This window comes from Pipistrellus kuhlii, unplaced genomic scaffold (assembly GCF_014108245.1).
Source record: "Pipistrellus kuhlii isolate mPipKuh1 unplaced genomic scaffold, mPipKuh1.p scaffold_m20_p_19, whole genome shotgun sequence".
NCBI lineage: Eukaryota > Metazoa > Chordata > Mammalia > Chiroptera > Vespertilionidae > Pipistrellus > Pipistrellus kuhlii.
Genome location: NW_023425504.1, coordinates 21491643 through 21517780, shown reverse-complemented (window position 1 = coordinate 21517780; position 26138 = coordinate 21491643). Strand labels below are relative to the sequence as shown.

Below are 26138 nucleotides of genomic sequence, written 5' to 3'. Positions count from 1 at the left end.
GTATCACAGTGCTCATGTAAAAGTAACCCTTATTTAATTTAATAATGGTCTCAAAGCACAAGAGTAGTAATGCTGGCAACTCACATATGTCAAAGAGAAGCTGTAAAGTGTATGTATACATAGGAAAAAAACAGTATATAAAGCCGAGACCGGTTTGGCTTAATGGATAGAGCGTCGGCTTGGGGACCGAAGGGTCCCGGGTTCGATTCCGGTCAAGGGCATGTACCTTGGTTGCGGGCATATCCCCAGTAGGGGGTGTGCAAGAGGCAGCTGATCAATGACTCTCTCTCATCGATGTTTCTAACTCTCTATCTCTCTCCCTTCCTCTCTGTACAAAATCAATAAAATATATTTAAAAAAAAAAACACAACACAGTATATATAAGGTTCAGACATCCACTGGGGTATTAGGATATATAGCCCTGGATAAGAGGGAAGGCTTCTGTAGTTAAACCCCTCTCATGAGATTATCATCAAATTAAGGTTATACCTGTTTGTCCATATAGTGGAATATTATTTGACATAAAAAGGAGTGCAGTGTTGATATATTTTTCAATATGAATGAATGCTGCAAATATTTTGGTAAGCGAAAGAAGCCAGTCCATGAGACCAAATATTGCCCGCCAGTATGGTTCAGTGGTTGAGCATTAACCTATGGTTGAGGTCAGGGTTCAATTACCAGTCAGGGCATATCCTTGGGTTGCTGGGCATGCAAGAGGCAGCCGATCAATGATTCTCTCTCATCACTGATGTTTCTATCTCTCTCTCTCCCTCTCCCTTGCCCTCTGAAATAAAAATATATTCATAAGCAAACAAACAAATTTAGGTAATATTTATAAAGTGCTTTCCATGGTACCTGACACATAGTAAGTACTCAACAAAATGTAGCTAGTATTATTACAATCATTACTATTTTTTTAAATTGCTATGAATAAAACAATCACCAAAATTACCCTACAAATCTAAAAACAAAACAAAACACGTTTAGTGAAAGTGAGAATATGAGAGTGGCAGAGATAGGAGGTTGTTGGCAGAGAACAGAATACCGGATTTCGTAATAGATGACATCCAGGCTGTGATCATGGTAGTTTGTGGCTCAAGCGGTGTGAAGATAAAGGCCACTGTTTGGAGTTGAGGTGAGGAATTGTGTGCAGGTTATGGTTGGTTATCCACATGATGTCTAATTATGTCTCCAAATGAGGACAGGAAATGAGGTAGAGAGGACAACTAAGTTGTAAAGAATCACTAGATACAGGCGATAACTTTTAAACACAGATGAACAGATGAAAATATAGATACAAGCACTACATATTGATATCACTGAAGCAATGTAACATTAAATATTTATAAGACTCCTCCACAAATAGCAAATGTGAAATAAAATACCCAGCATCCTTTCTTACTCTATAATATCTCCCTCCCACGTACCCACAAACAGAAGCAGTACTCTTATTTGACAGGATGGTAAATCCCCTGAGTTGGTTATTGAGATTCCATTTTCATTCAGATCTCACCTATCCTACCCCTCACTCCAATCTTTCTTTTGCTTCTTTAAGTACAAAGTCTGATAAGGGGCAGCTCACTTATAGCTTTCATATTTGAAGTAAAGGAAGCTTTATGCAGATTCTGGCTTTTTATGGATTTTCTCTCCCAGTAGGAGAAATTCAAGCCCTAGTAACACCTGCCAGTCTAGGAAGAAAGACAGAGTAACCTACTAGGATCTAACTTACTGTAACTTTAAAATCTAATCCATGCCACTTTTTTGTATAACACACCACAATGTTTTTTCCAAAAATCTTTAAACATTTTATTAAAGACCAACTACTTTACAAACCAGAGATATTTTCATAGTTTCTGTGTAGCTAAATAAGTTACATCAAATGGACAAAAACAGTGCGGAAGACACATATATATCAATAGAAAGATTTTTAAAATTCACCTCTAGAAAGCAGGTCAGATGGACTCAAAGACTTCACCGAATGTAGGAAGCAACATAAAGCCTTTTGCTGGTGCATAAAGGTAGGAGCCAGTCTATGCAGTCAATGAAAAGTTCTTTTACTCATGGACAGGAACAACAGTGTGGTGACTGCCAAGGGGAGGCAGGGAGGGGGAAAGTGGAGGAGGGTAAAGGGGGGATCAATAGGGATGGACAGAGACTTGACCCTGGGTGGTGACCACACAATACAATATAAGATGATGTGTTATAGAACTGGACACCTGAAATCTATATAATTTTGTTAACCAGTGTCACCCCAATAAATTAAATAAAAAGGAAAGAAAATTATTTTGCCTTTTGGTCTAAATGCTTGTGTCTAGTCTGGGTTCAGAAAAAGGTCCTGCTCATTTGAACTGGTTGTCAATCAAAGTCCCCTTCATTTTTGCTTTCTTGGCTTCCAGTTCAGCCTGGAGAGAAAGAAAAATATATATTCTGATAAAAGACATGAAATTCTTCTTTTCTTCCTTATTCTAACTGCCTAAACACTATCCCTCTATGCGCATTTAGTATACAAACTAGAACAGTGGTTCTAATGTCCTTACGAATCTCTAGCAACTGCTATGGCACACACAGAAAATTATAATATCTGTATAACAAAATGGGGTAAATACACAAGGCTGCAGGCAAAGGTCATCAATGTAGAGCTATCTCCCAGCCCCAGGACCCCCAATGGGCCAAGGGAAATCAATCAATATCGTGGCTCCTATTATCTTATTCTTGGCACAACAAAGGAGGAACACTGTTCTAGAACAGTGCTATTGAATGTTGTGTGCTCCATGAACTGTTTGTTATTGGTCCATGCAAGATATATACAAAAATTGAGAGTAAGCATTTAGAGATTTTTATCACCATTTGACAGAATAATAAAATGAAATAATTTAGTAAGAGCCTCGGCAAACTTATTTTATTGCACTTTATAAATTATAAATCTGTTCTTGCAAATTGGAAACTAAAAAAAAGATGAAACACTGGCCTTCACCTCAGAAAATTTGGTAAGTACTGCTTTAAACCACCATGGCAAGGTAAAGCAGCTACCAAGACCTGCCCACCTCTTTCACCAAAAAATCCTCTACAGTCGTTGGGATAGACTGGTATAACTTTTTTTTTTTAATATATTTTATTGATTTTTTTACAGAGAGAAAGGGGAGGGATAGAGAGTTAGAAACATCGATGATGAGAGAAACATCGACCAGCTGCCTCCTGCACAACCCCCACTGGGGATGTGCCTGCAACCAATGTACATGCCCTTGACCAGAATTGAACCCGGGACCTTTCAGCCTGCAGACTGACGCTCTATCCACTGAGCCAAACCGGCTTCGGCTTGGTACAACTTTTAATGAGGCACCAATGAAGTGCCATCTGATTTTAAAGAAATATCATAAGTAAATTATTACAAGGAAAAAATGGAGACACCATCATGTATAGGTGTGCATGCTCTATGATGAGCCCATAAATAATGCAGAAACTGGTGGTAGTACCAAGGCTTTAAAAAGCAATGACCAGCCTGGCCAGTATGGCTCAGTGGTTAAGCTCCAACCCATGCATTAAGAGGTGGCTGGTTCAATTCCCAATCAGGGCACATGCCCAGGTTGCAGGCTCGATCCCAGCAGGTGGTGTGCATGAGGCAGCCGATCGATGTTTCTATCTCTCTTTCCCTTACTCTCTTTCTAAAAATCAATCTATAATAATAAAAGCATAATATGCTCATAGGACTGGACAGCTGAACGACCTTCCGGATGAAGCCAGGGCTGTGAGTGAGGGCAGAGGCAAGCGCAGCTGTGAGGGCTAAAGCAAGCCGCTGTGTCTGCGAGGGCCCGGCCCCTTGCACAAATTTCGTGTAAAAAAAAAAAAAAAAGGAAGAAGCAATGGCCAGCCCCAACCCCAGTCCTACCGATGTAACACTATCCTGTGCCATTACATCCTGGGAAAGCATCCATAAGCCCCGATCTTTAACTCCTGACCTTGGACCACAAGTAGCAGAATAAAATATCATTCTACTTAGGGCTAGCTAACAGGTGCTATCATTTAGAGCCTGGATCCTGTGGCCACCACCACAGAGCAGGGCATACCGACAGTCAGAGCCCAGACCCAGACAGAGTTAGATACCTGGCAACCGGCTACACCAGTAACCCGACAGACTTCCTAAAAGATTTCCCTGACTGCCAGAGGATCTTCCTGACCAAGAGATCCAAAGAGTCCAGCCCAGCACCTTGCTGCTACATGCTACTCACCAGCTCCTGCAGCCGCCTTTTGCTCATGCCTTTGCGCTCCAACTGTTTTTCAATCACTTTGGCATTCTGTGCATAGGAATCAGCAACTTCCCGCTGAGGGGGGAAAAAGAAGCATCCTTAAAGCAGCAATCACACCAATGAGTAACAACAGAGACCTTAAATAGCAATTTATACCACTCAAATTATGAAATTATCACTGAAATGGTATGGCTGTTCCATTTCAACTCTTCAGTAATCCAGGAGAGTTCAGGTTTCAACTGAAACCATTAAAAAAATAATAGATAACATCTCTCCCTCTATAAACATCATTATACTGAAGTACCATAAAGGTAATTGCTGCTATTGCTAAGGGCAGACTCAGAAACCATCAGAGCTGGACGGGAAGGGACCTGCAATCGTTGTAGTATTCAAACTGAAGAGGGATGAGGGATTTGCCCCTAGGGCATCTCAAAAACAATATAAAAAAAAACTGATTTAGTCCAACCCCCGGGTTCTCATTTACAGATGGTGCTAGGGATCCAGGGACACAGGAACTAGCCGGCATCACAGTTGCTTACTGGCAGAGCAAGGTCTATGAGCATTCTCTAATTATTATAGTTCTAGAGCCCCTTTCCTTTCCTGCCCCCGTCCAATTCCCTTGAGAGCCGAAGCACTTACAGCCTCAATCTCCTCTTCCTCTTCATCAATAGTAGACACAGTGACAGAGCTGAACTTGCCCATGTCTTTAGTCCGTTTGGTCATCATCACCTAGAGTCACAGAAGAGAAATCAGTGTAGAAACAGCAAGAGGCTCTGTGAGCTGTTTGCGTGTGTGGCGCACGTGGGTGCACACGTGTCTGGGTGCTGGGGAATGTAGTTTTTGGGAGTGGACATTCACCTTTTTTTTAAAAAAAAAAATATATATTTTACTGATTTTTTACAGAGAGGAAGGGAGAGTTAGAAACATCGATGAGAGAGTCATCAATCAGCTGCCTCTTGCACACCCCCTACTGGGGATGTGCCCGCAACCAAGGTACATGCCCTTGACCGGAATCGAACCCAGGACCTTTCAGTCCGCAGACCGACGCTCTACCACTGAGCCAAACCGGTTTCGGCGGACATCCACCTCTTTGAAACAGGGTGGTCTGTCTAAAAGTGCCAATGTGTTTATTTGCATTATATTTTTCTAACATTTTCCATCAAGGGTTTTTAAAGTATATTTAAAAATTAGCCTGATTCAGTCCGTTTTTAATTTTTTTCACTGGAAAAAGAAGAAATTGGAAGGAAATAAATGTGAATAAAAAATGATACAATTTCTAAGTTTACTTATAGGGCAGCTGTAGGAAAAAAAAGAAAACAATATTATGCACAAAAATGGCATTCTCTTAATAAAGAATGCTTTCATAAAGGACAATTTCTTGCACACTATAATTTAAAATTTAGGGCTAAATCCATTGCCATGTAATATATATCTAACCCTCACCCAAGGATTTATTTTTGTTTGTGTTTTTGTTTTAGAGAGGAAGGGTGAGAGAGAGAAACATGGATATAAAAGAGAAACATCGATTAGTTGCTTCCCATACAGGCCCGAACAGGGACCAAACCCGCACGCCAGGAGAGTGCCCTAACCAGGAATCCAGCCAGCCACCCTTTGCTGTACAAGATGACACTCCAACCAACTGAGCCACCCAGCCTGGGCAAAACCCATAGCTATGTTAACCAGTCTGTCTCCTTCAATGACAATTACCTTCTTAGGAGGCTCTTGCTTCTGAGTATATATATTCGTTTTGCCAAAACCCTGGCCAAACTTGACTACTGCTCCATCCACAATGAAGGTCACGGGGGCATTCTTTGGCTGGGACTGGTAGAAGAGTGGCAGTCCACACCTGGGAACAGGAGGGTGAGTCTTTGGGAGGCCTCAGAATCCGGATTTGCAAAGTGATTTGCAAAGTGTGCTGAGATTTCAGGAATATTTTTGTTTGTGGCATAAATGAATGGTGCGCTCTTTCCAGTGTTTCCCAAAACTACTCAGTAAGAATCACTGAGGGTGCCTGTTAAAATTGCTGATCAGATGCCTATCCCCCATCCCCAGAAGATCCTAATTCAGCAAATCTGGGGGTTGTGGCCTTGGAATCTGTCATTTTCCTCGGCATCCCAAGTGATTCTTATCACCACACAAATCTGGCAACCCTGGCTCCTGCTATTGATTGCTTTCTAGTCAAAGCAGCTGCAACTCTTCCCTGGTGACTGGGTAACTAGTTTGGGCGTTTTTCTAGTTTTGTTTGGTTTGGTTTTTGTATTGTCAAGAGGGTATGTAAAGGCTCCACTGCAGTGATCGGCTCACAAATGCCTGTGATTATTGAAACAAGATTAAACTTACTATTGTTTAATGTTCTATTCATCTAAAGCTGGAAATACGTGTATTTATATTGCATTAAAGAAACTTCTGAGGTCTGGGGTCCTATAGCATGCTTTATAAATGGACCTGTTCTATTTACCATAAGACCCAGCAAAACCACTTCAAGAGAAAAACACATGTTCCCACCAAGATTTATATTAGAATGTTCATAGCAGCTCTATTTGTAACAGTCAAAACCATTAACAACTCAAATGCCCTTCACCAAAGGGAGGGTGAGACAAGCTGGTGCAAAGGACTACTACTCAGCAATAAAGAAGGACAGGTTGCTGGTATACATAGCAACTTGGATGAATCCCAAAAGCATTATGGTTCATGAAAAAAATCAAATGTAAAAGATACAGATTGTACTAGTAAAACACATAATGTAGAAATTACGTAAACTTTTAGAAAAGGCAAAAGCCACAGTAACAGAAGGCAGATTGGTGATTGCCCAGGGAGTGGGGTGAAGAAGGGGACTAACTGCCAAGGGAACATGGGGTCCCGGAACTGTTCTGTATCATGATAGTGGTGGCATTACATGACTGCATGCTTCTGTCAAATGGTACACTTGAAAGGGCAAAATTTATTATATATAAATTATTCCTCAACTTAAAAAAATTATATCATGTTAAAAAACTTATTTTTGTGGCTTGCTGGTCAAAGCTATAACTCTGACTGGTCACACTGAGAAGCATATTGTTATTATATAGAGACTATGAGGATAAAGATACAACAGAGAATTGGATCCAAACAATTCTGGTCCTAACACATTGTTGACGCTACTTACTTATGCTCAGAGAAATCCACAGTTAATACTTACTTTGCACACTTCTTCCTGTACTGTCGTTCAATACCTTCAGGCCTGCACAAAAACGCAAGTTAAAGGAGAAAGATATGAACAAATCTCATAACCTATCAACATCACTATCTCATTTCTTCAAATGCTAAAAGGGCCTTTCGAAATTTTCCATTTCGCACTGACCAGTGTGGTTCAGTTGGTTGGGCATCATTCCGTGTACCAGGAGGTTGCTCGTTCAATTCCCAGTCAAGGGCAAATGCCAGGGTTGTGGACTTGGGCCCCAGTGGTGGCCGATGTTGTGCTCCCACATCAATATTTCTCTCTCTCCCTTCCCTTTCTCTATCTAAAAATTGGTAAGATTTCTTTAATTTTTTTTTCATTTCATAGATCAACTGGTTATGAAACTTGTATTGATTTTAAAGCATTCCTTCCTTCCACAAATATTTACTGATAGCAGCCAAGCATCTCCCTGACAGAAAAACAAGAGGAGCAGTTGTAGTCATAGCAACAACTTAGTGGCAATAATAAGAACAACAACTATAAAGGTAACTATTTATATAGCTTTTACTACGTGCCAGGCAGCTGTTCTAAGGGTACATGTGTTAACCCATTTGATCCTTACAACAATCCTGTGAGGTAGGACATATTATCATTCCCATTTTACACATGAGGGCTCCTAAGTTCAAAGTAATCACATGATTTTCCCAAGTTCATAGAGTTAGAAAGTAGAACAGGTTGAATTCAAGCCCAGGCCATCAGGCTCAAGAGCTCCCAGGACAGTGCTTTAGATAACCAATTCTTCCACCCACCATTACTTAACAGAAACCTGGCACTCATCCTTGATTCTTTGCTTCCCCTCATCTCCCACTCCTCTGCATCAGCAAATCCTGTGCATTTTATCCAAAAAAAATCTTAGCCCAGACAGCATGGCTCAGTGGTTGAGCATCGACCTATGAACCAGGAGGTCACAGTCTGATTCTGTCAGGGCACCTGCCCAGGTTGCAGGCTCGATCCCCAATGTGGGGCATGCAGGAGGCAGCCGATTAATGATTCTCTCTCATCACTGATGTTTCTACCTCTCTCCCTCTCCCTTCCTTTCCAAAATCAATAACAATATATTAAAAAATAATAAAATTAAAAAACCCCTTAAACCTGTCTACTTTTCTCCACCTTCCTGCCACCATCTTAGCCCAGACCACTGGTAACTCTTGCCTGGACTACGGTCACAGCTTCCTGACTGTATCCTCCCTATTCATCCTCCACTCAGTTTTATTTCCCAGAGGCAAATACCGTTTCTGGTGAGGTTTTTTTTCTTCTTCCTGTTCCTCCAAGAGATAGTGGATGATACAAGCAAGAAATCCTTATTTGTACACAGAGAAAATACATTTTTCTTTGCCTTTTTAAACAAGTGTAGTATATTTTAAACTGTATATCAATTAGTAAAACGTGTATTGACTTAAAAATATTGTCCAGCCTGGCTGGCATGGCTTAGTGGTTGAGCGTTGACCTATGAAGCAGGAGGTCACAGTTCGATTCCCGGCCAGGGCACATGCCCGGGTTGTGGGCTCAATCCACAGTTGGGGGCATGCAGGAAGCAGCCGATAATGATATTTCTCTCTCATCAATGTTTCTATCCCTCTCCCTCTTTCTCTAAAATCAATAAAAGCACATAAAAAAGTATATATATGATCCTTCCCCATCACCAATAAAGAGCTGCTTCATTCTTTACAAGGTCTGTACTGTATGCCTTTGTATGGATGAACCAAAATGGCTTTTACTTGTTGGATAAATTCCTAGAAGTGCATCTACTTTAAATTCTGATAGACACTGCCAACATCATTATCTCATTTCTTCAAATGCTAAAAGGGCCTTTCAAAACTCTAGAGAAGTTGAACCAATTTACACTCCCACCACCAATGTGAGAGTTCCTGTTTCCCTTCAGTCTCACCAACACAGCATGCTATTAAAGCACACTGCCAATCTGGCATGTAAAAAATGTGATCTCATAAATTGTAGTTCTTTTTTTTTTTTTTAAAGAGTAAAGCTAGGCATCTTTTCATATATTTAATAGGCATTTGTATGGGGTGGTGAACTGTCAGTCTCTACCTTTTGTCTACTGAGTCGATTTTATTATATACTAGTGACTTAGTGCACAAAATTTGTGCACATTAAAAGGGAATTAGAGGATATATTTTTTTAATATATTTTATTTATTTTTTACAGAGAGGAAGAGAGAGGGATAGAGTTAGAAACATCGATGAGAGAGAATCATCGATAAGCTGCCCTCTGCACACCCCCACCCGGGACGTGCCCTCAACCAAGGTACATGCCCTTGACTGGAATCGAACCCAGGACCCTTTAGTCTGCAGGCCAACGCTCTATCCACCGAGCCAAACCGGTTTCGGCTAGAGGAAATATTTTAATATTGCTATTTGCCTTTCTCTATAATAGAAGTGTCAAAGATGAAAGAAAATTAGTAAAATGTATATGAAAATTTCCCTCCTGTCAGAATCTGGGGCTCACTGCGGGACCCAGAGTCAAGTCCCTGCCCACCCGCACACGCCTGGAAATCACTCAAGACCCAGATCCAGCTGGTCCCACCCCCATCAAGCCCCACAGGGCAGGGAGCACAGCCTCAGGCCCCATGGCCTGCTGCCAGGTGGGGGGCGCAGCCTCAGGTCCCCCATCAAGTCCCGCTGGGCGGAGGTCACAGGCTCAGGTCCCCCACCCGACCTCAGGTCCCCTGGCCCGAGCACGGGAGTGCGGGATGGGACCTCAGGTCCCCCAGCCTTGGCACGAGGGTGTGATGACCATTTGCATATTAGCTCTTTATTATATAGGATTAGGAGACTTGCAAATATTTCTTCCCCAGTTTTACATTTCTCTTAGACTTTCCCCCCCACATAGAAACTTTAGATGCTTATGTGGCCAAATAAATAGTGAGAGACCTTTCCCATTCCAAATTCATATCTAAAATAAAAACTACGAATGCTTATTCTAGAATCTGCTTCTACTACTGTCTCACTCCAAATCAGTTTCTAAGTGCAGTCAAGAGTGACTTCCCAAGACACCCAGAATAAAATCCAAACTCCTTACCATGGCCTATCAGGCAGCAACTGGGCCCACAACTGGGGCCCTGCCTCATCTCACACATTCCCTCCCCCTCTCGCTGTACACTAGCCATGCCAGCCTTCCTTCTCTTCTTTGAACCAACAAGTGTTTTTCCACCTCTGACCTTTCACACGTGTTCTCTGCCTGGAATGCTCTTCTTACTACTTTGCCACAGCTGTGCCATTCTTACCTTTTTTGGACTCAGTTCAAATATCACCTAGTCATAGAGGCCTTCCCTGACCACCTTTTTAAAGAGGTTCTCGTGTGGTTCTCTGTATAAGCCCTTTGTTTCATGCATATGACCTTTCATAATCATAATTACTTTATTTTTTCTGTCATCCCACTAGACTGTAAGGTCCATGAGATCAGAAATCAGTGGAGACCACGCCTGTCTGTCTCACCACTCTATCCCCAGAGCTGAACAAAGCACTGGAAACAAAATAAACATGGAATAAATATGGGTTGAATTATTTTAAGAATTCAGTTTAGTGAGTAAAATTAAAACCATGGAAGTAAGTTCTTAAATGGAGGAATGTATACAGTATAATTAATGGAAACACAGAGGTTGGAGCTATCAATCTGTCTGAAGCAAGCATGGAAGGCTTCATGGAGAGGTATGTTCAAGCTGACAGTCCTGATAGAAAATGGTATTTCAGGCAGAGGGAATACAATGTGAAAAGGCAAAACAACACAAACTATTGAGAGAATTACAAATAAGTCTGTTACTAGCCTTAAAAAAAATCAAAGGAGTACAACAGATCTTACAGACAGAAAGATTTTAAGATCAATTGTATACCAACAAATTAGATTACCTAGATCCATGGTCGGCAAACTGTGGCTCTTGAGCCACATGCAGCTCTTTGGCCTCTTGAGTGTGGCTCTTTCACAAAATACCATGGGCTGGGCGAGTCTATTTTGCAGAAGTGGCATTAGAAGAAGTTTAAGTTTAAAAAATTGGGCTCTCAAAAGAAATTTCAATCTTTGTACTGTTGAAATTTGGCTCTGTTGACTAATGAATTTGCCGACCTCTGACCTAGATAAAATGGACAAATCCTAGAAAAGAATGACACAAACTACCAAAACTCATGGGCAAAGAAATAGAACATCTAAATAAAGCACAAGCAATCATAAAATAGATAAATGGGACTTGATTAAAATTAAAAAACATTTGTGCTTCCAGGAATACCATCACGAAAGTGAAAACACAACCCACAGAATGAGAAAAGATACAGTGGTGCTGCTTAGAGTGTTAACGCCAAAGATTGTGATCGCCACCTTCTTTAACACGTTGCCTCTCTGCTTACAAGTATTACTTATGCCAAATGTGCCCCCATTTGCTAACATCACTAAACTAGGGCACTGGCAATATTTCCTGTTTTGTGTACCCCATCTGGTTCCTGCCAGGATTCTAAATTCTACCTCAGAAATTAACTACAATAAAAATAACCCAAAGAAATCAAACACATGGAGACTAAACAGCATGTTATTAAACAAGGACTGGGTTACCAGAGAAATCAAGGAAGAAATTAAAAACATCCTGGAAACAAATGACAATGAAAACACAACAATCCGAAATCTATGGGACACAGCAAAAGCAGTTTTGAGAGGGAAGTTCATATCCCTTCAAGCCTACTGCAAAAAACAAGAAAAAATGGTAACAAATTATCTAACTCTACAACTGAAAGAGTTAGAAAAAGAGCAACAAGAAAAACCCAGTGTAAGCAGAAGGAAGGAAATAACAAAAATCAGAGCGGAGATAAATGACATAGTGACCAAAGAAACAATACAGTAAGAACAACAAAACCAAGAGCTGGTTCTTTGAAAGGATAAACAAGATAGATGAACCTCTAGCCAGGCTAACCAAGAAACAAAGAGAGAGGACCCAAATAAACAAAATCAGAAACGAAAGAGGTGAAATAACAACAGACCCCGCTGAAATATAAACGATTGTTACAAAATACCAAGAACAACTCTATTGCAACAAACTGAACAACCTGGAGGAAATGGACATATTCCTAGAAAAATACAAACTTCCAAAACTCAGTCAGGAAGAATCTAAAAATCTCAATAGACCAGTGACTTGGGAAGAAATTGAAACAGTCATCAAAAAGCTTCCAGCAAACAAAAGCCCAGGGCCAGATGGCTTCACAGGAGAGTTTTACCAAACATTCAAGGAAGAACTAAAACCTATCCTCCTCAGACTATTCCAAAAAATTCAAGAGGAAGGAACACTTCCAAACTCCTTCTAAATTCTACCTCAGCTTGAGGGGAAATATTCACCATGCAACTGACTTCTAGAATCCTACAGTCAGCCAATCTTATAAACTGGAGCTTTCAAAGTACAGGAATATCAAACAAAAGGGACTGTATATTTCCGAACGAGTTTATTTTCAAATACCTATGGCAAATTGAATTTTGTCAAGTTTATAAAAATTGATCCGGTGCAAGGCAGTGTTCTTACTCTCAAAAAGTTTATCTTTTTGAGATATTGAGACTCTAATGTAAATGAGACAAGGCTTTTAAGTGCTTTGATTATTAAAAAGTGATTAAATGAGCTGAAGAGTTAGACTCAGTAACCTTGCTGTCTTTCCCATTGTTTTAAAAATATTTTTTTAATTGATTTCAGAGAGGAAGAAGGGGGAGAGACAGAAACATCAGTGATAAGAGAGAATCACTGATCGTCTGCCTTCACACGACACACACTGGAGATCGAGCCCACAACCCAGGCGTGTGCCCTTGATCAGAATTGAACCCGGGACCCCTCAGTCCAGGCTGGCACTCTATCCACTGGGCCAAACCAGCTAGGGCTTTCCTATTTTTAATCTCTAGGAATACATGTGATAGGGAAGGCTGAAAACTAAACCAAACATTCTCCCTGATTGTGGCAGACAGCAGCCTCTAAGGTGGCCCCTAACGATCCTTGCTCCCTCGTATTGTCACTCTGATACTGTCCCCTCCCGCAGTGAATAGGGCTCACCTGTGACCCCAGTAGGACACTGAAGAAATGATAGTCTGTGACCTGAGTCTTGAACATGAAAGACATTGTAATTTCTGCCTTGCTTTCTCTGGGATGACTCATACTGCGGAAAGCCAGCTGCCATGTCACTGAGGTTACTCAAACAGCCTTATGGACGACCCCTGTGGTGAGAAACTGAGGCTTTTCCCCAACAGTGACACTCAGCCCCCAATCATGCAAGTGAGCCACCTTGAAGTGGAACCTCCAGCACCAATAAAAACTTCAAATTTCTGCACCGATAGTCAATCTGTTTATATATATATATATATTTTAATTGATTTTTTACAGAGAGGAAGGGAGAGAGAGAGCTAGAAACATCGATGAGAGAGAGTCATTGATCAGCTGCCTCTTGCACACCCCCTACTGGGGATATGCCCACAACCAAGGTACATGCCCTTGACCGGAATCAAACCCGGGACCCATCAGTCCCCAAGCCGACGCTCTATCCATTGAGCCAAACCAGGTTCGGCCAATAGTCAATCTCTTAACCTCAGCCTCATGAGAAACCAGAGCCACCCAACTAAGCTGCTCTTGAATTTTTGACCCAAAGAAACTATATGAGATGATGTTTCTCAGTTATTTTAAAAAAAAAATCAAGGGCATACAAGGCAGGCCATGACCAGATCATAGAGATTTTTAAATCTTCTGGCTTAGATTTTATCCTGCTAACCAGTATTTTTTAAATTGTGCTCCACAGTGCCCCTAAATGAAATCAGATAGGGTAAGGGAAGGGAGTCCTTAATGGGTTGGCCTCACCTCCTCCCAACAGAGAGCAGCTTCCCGATTTATACTTTTGGGTAAGAATTTAATTTTAAGAAAGGATTCACTGTCTAAAAATGTTTGAAAGGCACTGCTATAGGTCATGAAGAATCACTGAAAGATTTGAAGCAGGAGATTGAAATAATGTGCATTTGAGATCATTCAGGCAGAAGGACAGTAAAAGTTAAGGCCAAAGACCAGCGAAAAGGCCACTTCAACAGCCCAAGCAAGTGAAATTGGGTACCACAATGAAGGCAGGGTAGCAGGGCCAAACATGAGGAGGCACCCACAAGAGAGATTATAAGGTAGAACAGATAGTACATGGTGAGCGGATGTGTGCAGGGGATTGTGGGGGCAGGAATGGATGAGAGAAAGAGGACAGGCACCCAGATTTCTGCCTTGGGCCACTGCATGAATGGTGGCATCAGCATAGGAAGGGGGGGGGGGGAGAAGAAATTGTGTTTGTCTGATAGTTACAGAGACCTGACTGCAGTGGCTTCAACACAAGAGTTTGTTCTCATGTAAAACAAGCCTAGAGGAAGGCTCCTGGCAGTGGTTGAGCCCCAAGAATAGCATGGCAAGAGCTGTGCAATTCCTGTGGCCTTTCTTTCCCAGTCCCAGGGCGGCTGTTGGTGCTCCAATTATCAAGTCCATTTTCCAAAACAGCAAGAAGAAATAAGAGAAGAAAAGTTATTCCTTGGAAGCCCCACCCAACAATTTCTTTTCTTCTCTTTTTTTTTTTAAATATATTTTTTATTGATTTTTTACAGAGAGGAGGAGAGAGGGATAGAGAGCTAGAAACGTCGATGAGAGAGAAACATCGACCAGCTGCCTTTTGCACACCCCCTACCGGGGATGTGCCCACAACCAATGTACATGCCCTTGTCCGGAATCGAACCCGGGACCTTTCAGTCCGCAGACCGACGCTCTACCACTGAGCCAAACCGGTTTCGGCCACCCAACAATTTCTACTTCCACCCTTTTTACTTGGCAAAAGCTAAGTCACATTCAGAATATTAGAGGTGTTTTTTTTGTTTGTTTTGTTTTGTGGGGAGAGGCTGGAATATGTACTACAATAACTTTATAGACTCTAGTATTTAGGCTGGTATGAGAGCAGATTTGGAGTGCTGCTGATTGAACCAATCTGCAATATCTTCCACATTAGAGAAATAATGAGTTTGGATCTGAGGTAGAACATCAGGTGAGGAGGCAGAGTAGGCAGATATACAGTTCTAGGCGCAGGAGAAAAATGTAGGCAAATCTAGATTTTGTGAGTCCTCGGCATGTAAATGTAACTGATACCACAAAAGATGGTGAGAATGTCCAAGGACAGTATAAAGAGGGGGGAAAAAATCAAGGTCAGAGCCCAAGGGAAGACCAACATTTAAGGGCAGGAAGAAGAATACAGAAGACCTATAAAGCCAAAGAAGTAGAAGAACCACCACCAGAGCAATTTCACAGCACTCAAGGAAGGAGTCAGCATCAAGGAGGCACAAGGAACAAAGATAGAGACAGAAACTCACCCACTGATTTGTAACTGGGCGAGTGCTAGATAAGGGAAAGAGAGGACTAGGGAACAATGTTAAAGGAGTCCAGCCAGTATGGCTCAGTGGTTGAACACTGACCTATGAACCAGGAGGTCACAGTTCAATTCCTGGTCCAGGTTGCAAGCTCCAACCTCAATGGGAGGTGTGCAAGAGGCAGTTGATCAATGATTCTCTCTCATCATTGATGTTTCTTTTTTTTAATTTTTTTTATTTTAAGATATTGGTTTTTTGGTTTTTTTTTAAATATATTTTATTGATTTTGTACAGAGAGGAAGGGAGAGAGATAGAGAGTTAGAAACATCGATGAGAGAGAGTCATCGATCAGTTGCCTCTTGCACACCCCCTACTGGGGATATGCCCGCAACCAAGGTACATGCCCTTGACCGGAATCGAACCCGGGTCCCTTCAGTCCCCAAGCCGACGCTCTATCCATTGAGCTAAACCGGTCCCGGCTCATCATTGATGTTTCTCTCTCTCTCCCCGACCCCCTTCCTTTCTGAAATAAATTTAAAAATATATTTTTTTAAAAACCTCAAATTGTGGCCTTATCTGAAAAGAGGGTTGTTGCAGATATAATTATTTAAGATGAGGTCATGTAGATGAGTAGAATGTGCCCTTAATCCAATGTGATTGGTGTCTTTATAAGAGAAGAAACATAGGGACAGGGGCACACAAAAAAAGCCATATGATGCAGACAGATATGAGAGTGATGCATTTACAAGCCAAGAAATGAGAAGCACGGCTAGCAAACACTAGAAGCTAGAAAGGGACAAGGAAGGATCCTCCCCTAGAACCTTCTGAGAGAGCATGGCTCTGCTGACACCTTAATTTTAGACTTCTAACTTCCAGAGCTGTGAGAAAATTCATTTCTGTGGTTTTAAGCTATCCAGTTTAGCACATTTATATACTAGGATATCCCGGGCTTCTAGGTCAGCACATGGCACATAGTAGAAGATCAATAAATGAAATATTTGCTGAATGAAATGACGGACTTTTTAATTCACTAGGATTGACCTCTCAGTGGCATCGGGCACCTGTTGATGATCACCCTCTCTCCCCACACACACTTCTTGAAACTCTGTCCTCTCCTGTTTTCCACATCATCAAGTTCTTCTGGCTATGTTCCAATTATGATGTCTGCTTTTTAAATGTCAATGTTTCCCCGGATTGTATCTTCAGTCCTCTCTTCTTCTTGCTCCACAACCTTTCTATGTAATTTTATCCCTTCCCAAGTTTCAATTCCCCATATATGTCAAGCACTCCCAAAATTAAAACAGATCTAACCATGTCACCGCTCTGCTTAAAAAAGGAGATGGTGTTCAGCTGCCATGGCTCAGTGATTGAGCGTTAATCTATGAACCAGGAGGTCAGGGCCATGCCCGGGTTACAGGCTCGGTCCCCAGTAGAGGGTGTGCAGGAGGCAACCAATCAATGATTCTCGCTCATCATTGTTGCTTCTGTCTCTCTCTCTCCTTCTTCCTACCTCTCTGAAATCAATACAAATATATATTTCAATAAAATAAAAGATAAAAAAGGAGATGGTTATTGCCTGCAGATAAGACCCAAACTTGTCTGCTTCAGCATTTTATTGTCCTCACCCCAGGAGGCATGAACCTCTTCTTCCTGTAGCTCTTCCTGGGCTCTAGATACAAAGGACTACCGTATTTTTCGGACCATAAGACGCACTTTTTTCCCCCAGAAGTGGGAGGAAAAAGTCCCTGCGTCTTATGGTCCAAATATAGCCTCCACATATACTTTAAAAAAAAGATTTTTTACTTGCCCGGCTCTGTGTGGTCTCTGTGTGCTTGCCCGGCTCTAAAATGGTTCTAAATGCTGCTGTTTACTTTACAGGGTTGATTACATGTGTTTATGACTGTGATGTTGGGTTTTAATGCACATAAAATATTTTAGGACACTATTTGTTTCAGAATCTTTTTTTCTTCATTTCCCTTCTCTAAAAACTGGTGCGTCTTATGGTCTGAAAAATACGGTACTCAGATTTCCCCAGGACACATACCTGATGCTTTTAATGCTTTCACATTCCCTCCATTTGAAATGTTCCTCATTTACCTCATTTACTTTGTAAAATCCTAGTTCAAGGCCAAACACAAATGCCACCATCTATTTCTGCCTTTCCTGACCACTATTCAGGCAGGATGAGCCACTCCTATATGTCTTCCTGTAGCCTTTTGTTCACCATACCAGTATTTATCCCATCACAATAGGTAGTCTGTTTCCTCGCTGAGCCACAAGCTCTTTAATGGTTAGGATGGTACTTGATTAATCCTCATAGATGCAGTCCCTAGATCAGTGCCTACATATAGTATGCTCCAAGAGATTACAGGTTAAATGAACTCACTCTACTTTAAAAAAAAAAATTACAGCTCTCAAATGGCAAAAGGATCACATCTCAGCACCAGTTCAACAAAACACAATAGAGCTACTGCTGCATTAACAGAAATTGGAGATCTACCACAAACATCAATTATTGGGCCCAAAAGACCTGTTCAACGCTAGACAGAGTATTTATAGTCCTCAGACTATACCCCAACACAATAAGGAAATCCTAGACAGAGAACATCGACCTCTTACCTGCGAAGATACATCGTTTCCTCGTCTTCTGTGTTACAGAACTTGTGCGCATGTTTGGCAGCATCAATCACACGGGACCTATCCCGGGGCCTCATAGGCAATTTCTCCAGCTGACAGTCTGAAGGAATGAAGGAAGATTTGGTCACTAGAGTCACTGGAAAACACCCCAAGGCAATCAGAAGTTTTCAGTGTAATTTTTACTCAATTACTATGCTTATTGAAGCCTATTATTGAATTTTCCAACTAAAAATGACTTGGTATCAGGACACCTAGATTCAGTCCCAGTGCTGTTACTACCCTGGTGATCTTTGGCAGGTCACTTCTTTTTGTGGTCTTTTACTTTATTTGAAGGATGAATAGATTGCATTATCCCCAAAGTCTTTCCCAGCACTACAATTCAAGTTTCCTGATATTTCTGTGATTCAAGCATCATGGTACAGTTAGTTTGTATCACAATGCAATAGAAATAATCAAGCATACTCAATGCCTATGAGGAAAGCATTGAGAAAAGTGGATAAGTGCTTAGAAAAGGACAGTGAGGGTAGGTGGTATGCTATACATACTACCGTGTTTCCCCGAAAATAGGACATCCTCAGAAAATAAGACCTAGCGCCTGGAAAGATAAGACATCCCCTGAAAATAAGACCTAGCGCAACTTTGGAAGAAAAAATTAATATAAGACACTGTCTTATTTTCAGGAAAACAGGGTATGTAGATGACCCATCCCAGTTAGGGAAGTTTTAATACAAAAACACATGGTAAATAAATTATGTGCAATTATAAAGCAGGTGGAAAATTGATATAATGCCAATTAAGTACCTAAAGGATCACAGAGAAGTCAAGTGATCAGAGGGAATTGAGATTAACAGAGGAGAAAGAGGGGGTAGTTAGAGATCACCAGGTATTTTGCACAATAGCTGGTTGCTATTCACATTGACCTGTTAGAGTAGATATTTACTATTCCTAGTTTAAAGATGAGGAACTTGACCTGGCCAGTGTTGCTCAATGGTTGAGTGTTGACCTATGAACCAGGAGGTCATCATTCTATTCCCAGTCGGGGCACATGGCTGGGGTTACAGGCTCTACCACCAATAGGGACCGTGCAGGAGGCAGCTCATCTCTCTCATCACTAATGTTTCCATCTCTCTCCCTCTCCCTTCCTCTCTGAAATCAATTAAAATGTATTTTAAAAAAAATAGAAATGAGGGACTTGAGGTTTAGAAAGGTAAGATATGCCACACATTTAATAAGAAGCAGAACAAAAATTCAGACCCAACTCTAGGTGATCAAAAGAGAATTCATTTATTCAATAAATATGTGAGATTCCTCCATATATACTCAGGCACAATTCCAACAATGTGCTGGGGATTCAGTAAAGAGCAAAGCAAAGTGCCTGACCTGATTAATTTAGTCTAGTCGAGGAGGCAGAAAATTTTTTTTAAATATATTTTATTGATATTTTACAGAGAGGAAGGGAGAGAGAGAGAGCCAGAAACGTCAATGAGAGAGAAACATCGATCAGCTGCCTCCTGCACATTCCCACTGGGGATGTGCCCTCAACCAACGTACATGCCCCTGACCAGAATCGAACCTGGGACCCTTCAGTCCGCAAACCGACGCTCTACCACTGAGCCAAACCGGTTTCGGCAAGGAGGCAGAAAATTTAAAAATAATAATTATATAATGTGATCTTGGAGAATAAGTGCTAATAAAAAATTTAGACAGAATATTAAGAGGAAGAACAGTGATCTCAGAAAGTATTAAGTGCTACCAAGAAAAATGAGGCAGGGTAAGAGGACAGAGAGTGACAGGAGTGCTATTTTACATAAGGTAGCCAGAGAAAAGCTTTCTAAGAAAGTGACATTTTAGCAGAGACCTGAATAAAGTAAGGAAGCACTGGGGGAAGAGTGGAGGAGACAGACTAATTACAAATCTCCAAGTCCCTGCCTGGGGGCAGAAACATTTTGACATGAAGCAGAAGCATCACTGTGGCTGGAGAGCAGAGAGGAAGGGGAGGAATGTTATGAGATAAAATCTGAGAGGTAGCTGTGTGTCTGAGCGCACATGGCCTTTGAATGGACTTTGGTTTTACTCTCAGTGTTATAGGGAAACACTGGTTTGAAACAGGACTCTGGCTGCTGTGTAGAAAATACACCACTGGGGACAAAGTAGAGAGCAAGAGACTAATGTAGCAATCCAGGTGAGGGATGATGGTAGCTTGGACTTCAGTGTAGAAGTGGAGGTGATAAGAAGTAGTCCTATTCTAGATAGCTTTTCTAGGAGGCACCTGCCAAATTTGTTGATGAACTGGGTGGGTGTAAGGTGAAGAAAGGGAGAATTGGGCCGGGACCAGTTTGGCTCAGTGGATAGAGCGTCGGCCTGTGGACTGAAAGGTCCCGGGTTCGATTCCGGTCAAGGGCATGTACCTTGGTTGCGGGCACATCCCCAGTAGGGGGTGTGCAAGAGGCAGATGATCAATGATTCTCTCTCATCGATGTTTCTAACTCTCTATCCTTCTCTCTTCCTCTCCGTGAAAAATCAATAAAATAGGTTAAGGAAAAAAAAAAAAAAAAGAAAAAAAGAAAGGAAGAATTGGGCTCTCTACTCCTCCTGTTCATCAGACAGCCGTGCCCTCCTGCACAGCACAACCCTGAAACATGATGGTGGAGGTCAGAATGAACAGATTTGGCCGTATTGGGTACCTGTCACAAGGGCTGTTTTTAACTCTGGCAAAGTGGATATTGTCACCATCAATGACATCTTCATTGACCTCAACTACATGGTCTATGTGCTCCTAATTCTATTCATGGCAAGTTCAAAGGCACAGTCAAGGCTGAGAATGGGAAGCCCCTCTCCATCTTCTAGGGGCAATATGCTGCCAACATCAAAAGGGGTGATGCTAGGATCGGTGCCCTCTGCTCTTTCTTCCACCCACTGCAGGGACTCCCTTCCAGGTGCTCCGCTCAGAAATAAGAAGGTGACTTGCATCCTAATGGGCAACAGACACAGGCCAGCGGATATGGAGACTGCCCCGAGCCAGCTCCTTCTGCCTCATCTGATTTGAAGCCGGCTCAGGGACAGTCTCCATACTCGCCCCCTAATGTGTCAGTTGTGGATCTGACCTGCCATCTAGAAAAAGCTGCCAAATATAATATAAAAAAGGTAGTGAAGCAAGCAGCAGAGGGCCCCTCAAGGGCATCATGGGCTATACTGAGGACCAGGTTATCTGTCTCCTGCGACTTTAATAGTGACACCCACTCCTCCATCTTCGATGCTGGCGCTGCATTGCCCTCAATGACCACTTTGTCAAGCTTGTTTCCTGGTATGACAATGAATTTGGCTACAGCAACAGAATGCTGGACCTTATGGTCCACATGGCCTACAAGCAGTAAGAGCCCCCTGGACCACCAGCTCCAGTGAAAGGAAGAGAGGCCCTCAGCTACTGGGGAGTTCTCGCCCCAAATCAATCCCCCAAAATATTGAAAATCTCCTGATCTCCACAGTCTTTATCCCAGACCCCATGAAGAAAGGGCGGGGCTTAGGGAGCCCTACCTTGTCATGCATCAATAAAGTTCACTGTACTCAGCTGAGAAAGAGGGAGAAAGGAAGGGAGGGAGGGAGAGAGGGAGGGAGAGAGGGAGAAAGGGAGGGAGGGAGGGAGGGAGAGATTGAGATTTCAAGAATGAGTCTGAGCCCTATCCAGGTGTCTCAGTTGGTTGGAACATGGTCCTGTACACCAAAAGGTTTCGGGTTTGATCCCCAGTCAGGGCATGTATGGGAGGCACCCGATCGATGGTTTTTTTCTCTCTCTCTTTCTCTCTCTCTCTTTCTCTCTCTCTCTTTCCCCTCCCTCCTGCCCCCTCCTCCCCCTTCTTTCTCTCTCTCTAAAAATCAATGAAAACATATCCTCAGAGCCCCAGCCAATTTGGCTCAGTGGATCGAGTATCGACCCACAGACGGAAGGGTCCCTTGTTCAATTCCGGTCAAGGGCACATACCTTGGCTGCAGGTTCAATCCCTGACCCTGGTCAGGGTACATGTGGGAGGCAACCAATCTCAGTGTCTCTCTCACATGGATGTTTCTTTCTGTCTCTCCCCCTCTCTTCCACTCACTCTAAAATCAATGGAGGAGGGGAACAGTGAAGAGCAAGGAGTAGGGCATCATGAAATCAATGATATCTTTGAGAGGCTCTTTAGACATCCAAATAGAGACATGGAATTGGCAGGTGGAGTTTGAGAAGTGCAGGTTAAAGATGAACATTTGGGAGTCATAAGAGTATGGTATTCAAAGCTTGGGAATGGTTGAGATCACTTAAGGAGTGATTACAGGTTGAGAACAGGTCAGGGAACTGAGCCCCAGGGCCTTGCAAGGCCAAAGTATGAGACAGAAAAGGGAACCAGACACTCAAAGGAGGAAAAAAATCGAGATAGGAGGAAAATCAGAAGAGTGTAGAGTCTTGGGAGCAAATAAAGTGTTCCTAGAAGGATGGAGTGCTCGGATCTGTCAAATGGTGCTGAGAGGACTAAAGTGACCATTGATTGACCACTGGAACTGATAATATGTTCAGTTATTAACTTTGATATATATGGCTTAGATGGTGAGGTGGGAGGGAAAGCCTGTCTGAAGTGAGGTCAAGTGGGAAGTGAGGTTGCAGAAACAGCCAATATAGGCAACTCTTTTGAGAAGTTTTGCCATTTTAAAAAAGCAAAGAAATAGGGTGATAGCTGGAGGAGAATGTCAGATCACGGAAGGGTTGTTTTCATTTCGTATAAGAGCTATTTCTGCATCCGGAGGCGAAGTCAGAGGAGGGGAAGATACAATGTGTCGTTTTTCTGAAGGAGTAATTAGTTTTCGCGGATGTTTGGATGCAAAGTCAGAAACGCCGCCTTCCGAGGCGGGGATCTGTAGGGAGGATTTTGATGCAGAGGGAAAGCCTCTCAATCTTCAAATAGACGGCTCCCAGATCACAACAGGAAGAAAAATCACACTTCAGAACCGTAAGTTTTGCTCCTTAAAGCGCCTCCACCCCCCGCGCTCCACTTCCCCACTCACCCAGCACCAGAACCATCTGGCCACACAGACAGTAGTACACATGGAGGGGCTTCTCGCCGTCGTCATACTCCTCCCGGTCCCGGGTGTCGGAGCAGACAACAGATCTGGACACAACTTTAGGCATAGTTTAGAGAAATAGGGAAACGCAGCGCCGAAAAACAAGAGTCGCGCATAAATTACGTCAGAGACGCGCGCGTTGAGCCTTTCCCGGGCAGTCACACTAATCACGTGTCAGCAGCAGTCATGTGAACTTCCGGGTTGTCTCATTAGGCTAAGATGCTGGGGGGAGTGGAGAGAGGAGTCGTCCAGAGTCGCCCGGAACCTCCTTTGCCTTGCCTCTTAGCTGGGCTGCTTTGCTTGGGACACCCTTATTATTATTTAAATTATTTAGTTATATTTCTATACATGTATGTATATGTATATGCATGTACATGTATATATAAAACGAAGGACTATATTTACACAATATGCATAATACAGATTTTAGGTGTGCCTCTGATTTTTTTTCTTTGATTTTTTTTTTCATCTTTATTATTGAAAGTATTACATCCTCCTTTTCTGCCCATTAACCTCTTCCAACCCGCTCCCGACTGTGCCTCTATAATTTTAATGGCTATATTCAGGATTAGTACCTAACAAAGTAGAGATTTTTTAAAGCTGAGATGTAATTCACATAACATAAAATCGCCCTTTTAAGCGGAAACCGGTTTGGCTCAATGGTAGAGCGTCAGTCTGTGGACTGAAAGGTCCCAGGTTCGATTCTGGTCAGGGGCATGTACATTGGTTGTGGGCACATCCCCGGTAGGGGGTGTGCCAGAGGCAGCTGGTCAATGTTTCTCTCTCGTTGACATTTCTAGCTCTCTTTCCTCCTCTCTATAAAAAATCAATAAAATGTATTTTTTTAAAATCGCCCTTTTAAAATGTTTAATTCAGTAGTTTTTAAATATATTCACACAGTTATACAACCACCACCACTATCTAACTTCAAAAAATTTTCATCATCCCAAAAAGAAATCCTGTGTGGTTAGCAGTCACTCCCCACCTCTTTCCCAGCCCCTGGCAATCCCTAATTTACTTTCTGTCTCTATGGATTTGCCTCTTCTGGACATTTCATATGAATCAAATAATACAATATGTGGTAGTTGGTGACTGGCTTCTTACACTTAATGTTTTCAAGGTCCATGTTGTAGTGCGGATTAGTAAAAAGTAGTAATGAATCAGTAAAAAGGAACTTCATTTCTTTTTATAGCTACATAATATTTTCTTGTATGAATATAGTATATTTTGATTATTCATTCATCAGATATGAATATTTGTGTGGTTTCTGCTTTTTGGAGATAATGACTAATGCTATATGAACATTGGTGTACAAAGTTTTTGTGAGGACACGTTTTTAGTTCTCTTTGGTGTATAATTAGGAGTGGATTTGCTGGATCATATAGTAACTTGATGTTTAACCTTCTGAGGAACTGCCAAGAGGGTTTTCCAAAGTGCCTCTACCATTCCCATCAGGAATTCGATGGGGGAGAGGCTTCTGATTTCTTCATGTCCTCACCAATGATTCCTTTTGCCTGTCTTTTTTATCATGGCTATCCTGATGGGTGTGAAGTGGTATCTCATTGTGGTTTTGATTTCCCTTTCCCTGATGGCTAATGATATTGAGTACCTTTTTACATGTATTGGTCATTTATTGGAGAAATTTCTACTCAAATATTTTGCCCATTTTTAATTGGGTTGTCATTTTATTGTTGACTTGTACAAATTGTTATATATTCTTGTTACTAGACTGTAACCATATAAATTATTTGCAGCCCTACCTGATTTGGCTCAGTGGATAGAACGTCAGCCTGTGGACTGAAGGGTCCCAGGTTCGATTCTGGTCAAGGGCACATGCCAGGGTTGTGGGCTTGATTCCCAGTAGGGGGCGTGCAGGAGGAGGCCAATCAATGATTCTCTGTCATCATTAATGTTTCCATCTCTCTCTCCCTCTCCATTCCTCTCTGAAATCAATTAAAAATATATTTTAAATATATTTTATTGATTTTTTTTTTACAGAGAGGAAGAGAGAGGGATAGAGAATTAGAAACATCGATGAGAGAGAATCATCAATCAGCTGCCTCTTGCACACCCCCCTACTGGGAATGTGCCCGCAACCAAGGTACATGCCCTTGACCGGAATCGAACCTGGGACCTTTCAGTCCGAAGGCCAACACTCTATCCACTGAGCCAAACCGGTTTTGGCTAAAAATATATTTTAAAAAATAAATAAATGATTTGCAAACAGAGGCATCTTAATGATCTTCTTTGCCACAGGTGTAAGTGAACACCTTCCACTCTTCCTTTTCCCCTTCCCAGAAACTCTCCCAGAATGCTTTTTGCAGAGGACAGATCCTAGAGCCATCCAGAATAAGAATATTGAAACAGTTTACATTGAATAACTTCAATAATCAAAGTATTGACACCAAAATAGTGGATTTTTAACAGGGAACGTACTGAAGATAGCAGGAGTTTATGACTAGAAAATTGACAGGTTGTCAGGAAGAAGTGTACTGTTCAAGATATTTTGTACAAGATATAAAAGAAAATATAAAAGAAATATCAATGCAAGTTTTAAAGAATCATAGTGTTTGCTCCTTGGTCTTAGTCCAATGTCATCATTA

General features: G+C 41.9%; 1 protein-coding gene across 1 annotated transcript; it reads right to left on the bottom strand.

Annotated features, from left to right (window-relative positions):
- Positions 1 to 1251: 1251 nt before the first annotated feature.
- On the bottom strand, positions 1252 to 23683 carry STEEP1 (STING1 ER exit protein 1). The gene is made up of 7 exons (XM_036443575.2): positions 23479 to 23683; positions 18427 to 18544; positions 7423 to 7464; positions 5952 to 6090; positions 4884 to 4973; positions 4227 to 4319; positions 1252 to 2402 (listed from the first exon to the last, which is right to left on the bottom strand). The coding sequence occupies exons 1-7, from the start codon at positions 23600 to 23602 to the stop codon at positions 2340 to 2342; spliced, it is 669 nt and encodes a 222-aa protein (XP_036299468.1). The 5' UTR covers positions 23603 to 23683; the 3' UTR covers positions 1252 to 2339.
- Positions 23684 to 26138: the final 2455 nt, after the last annotated feature.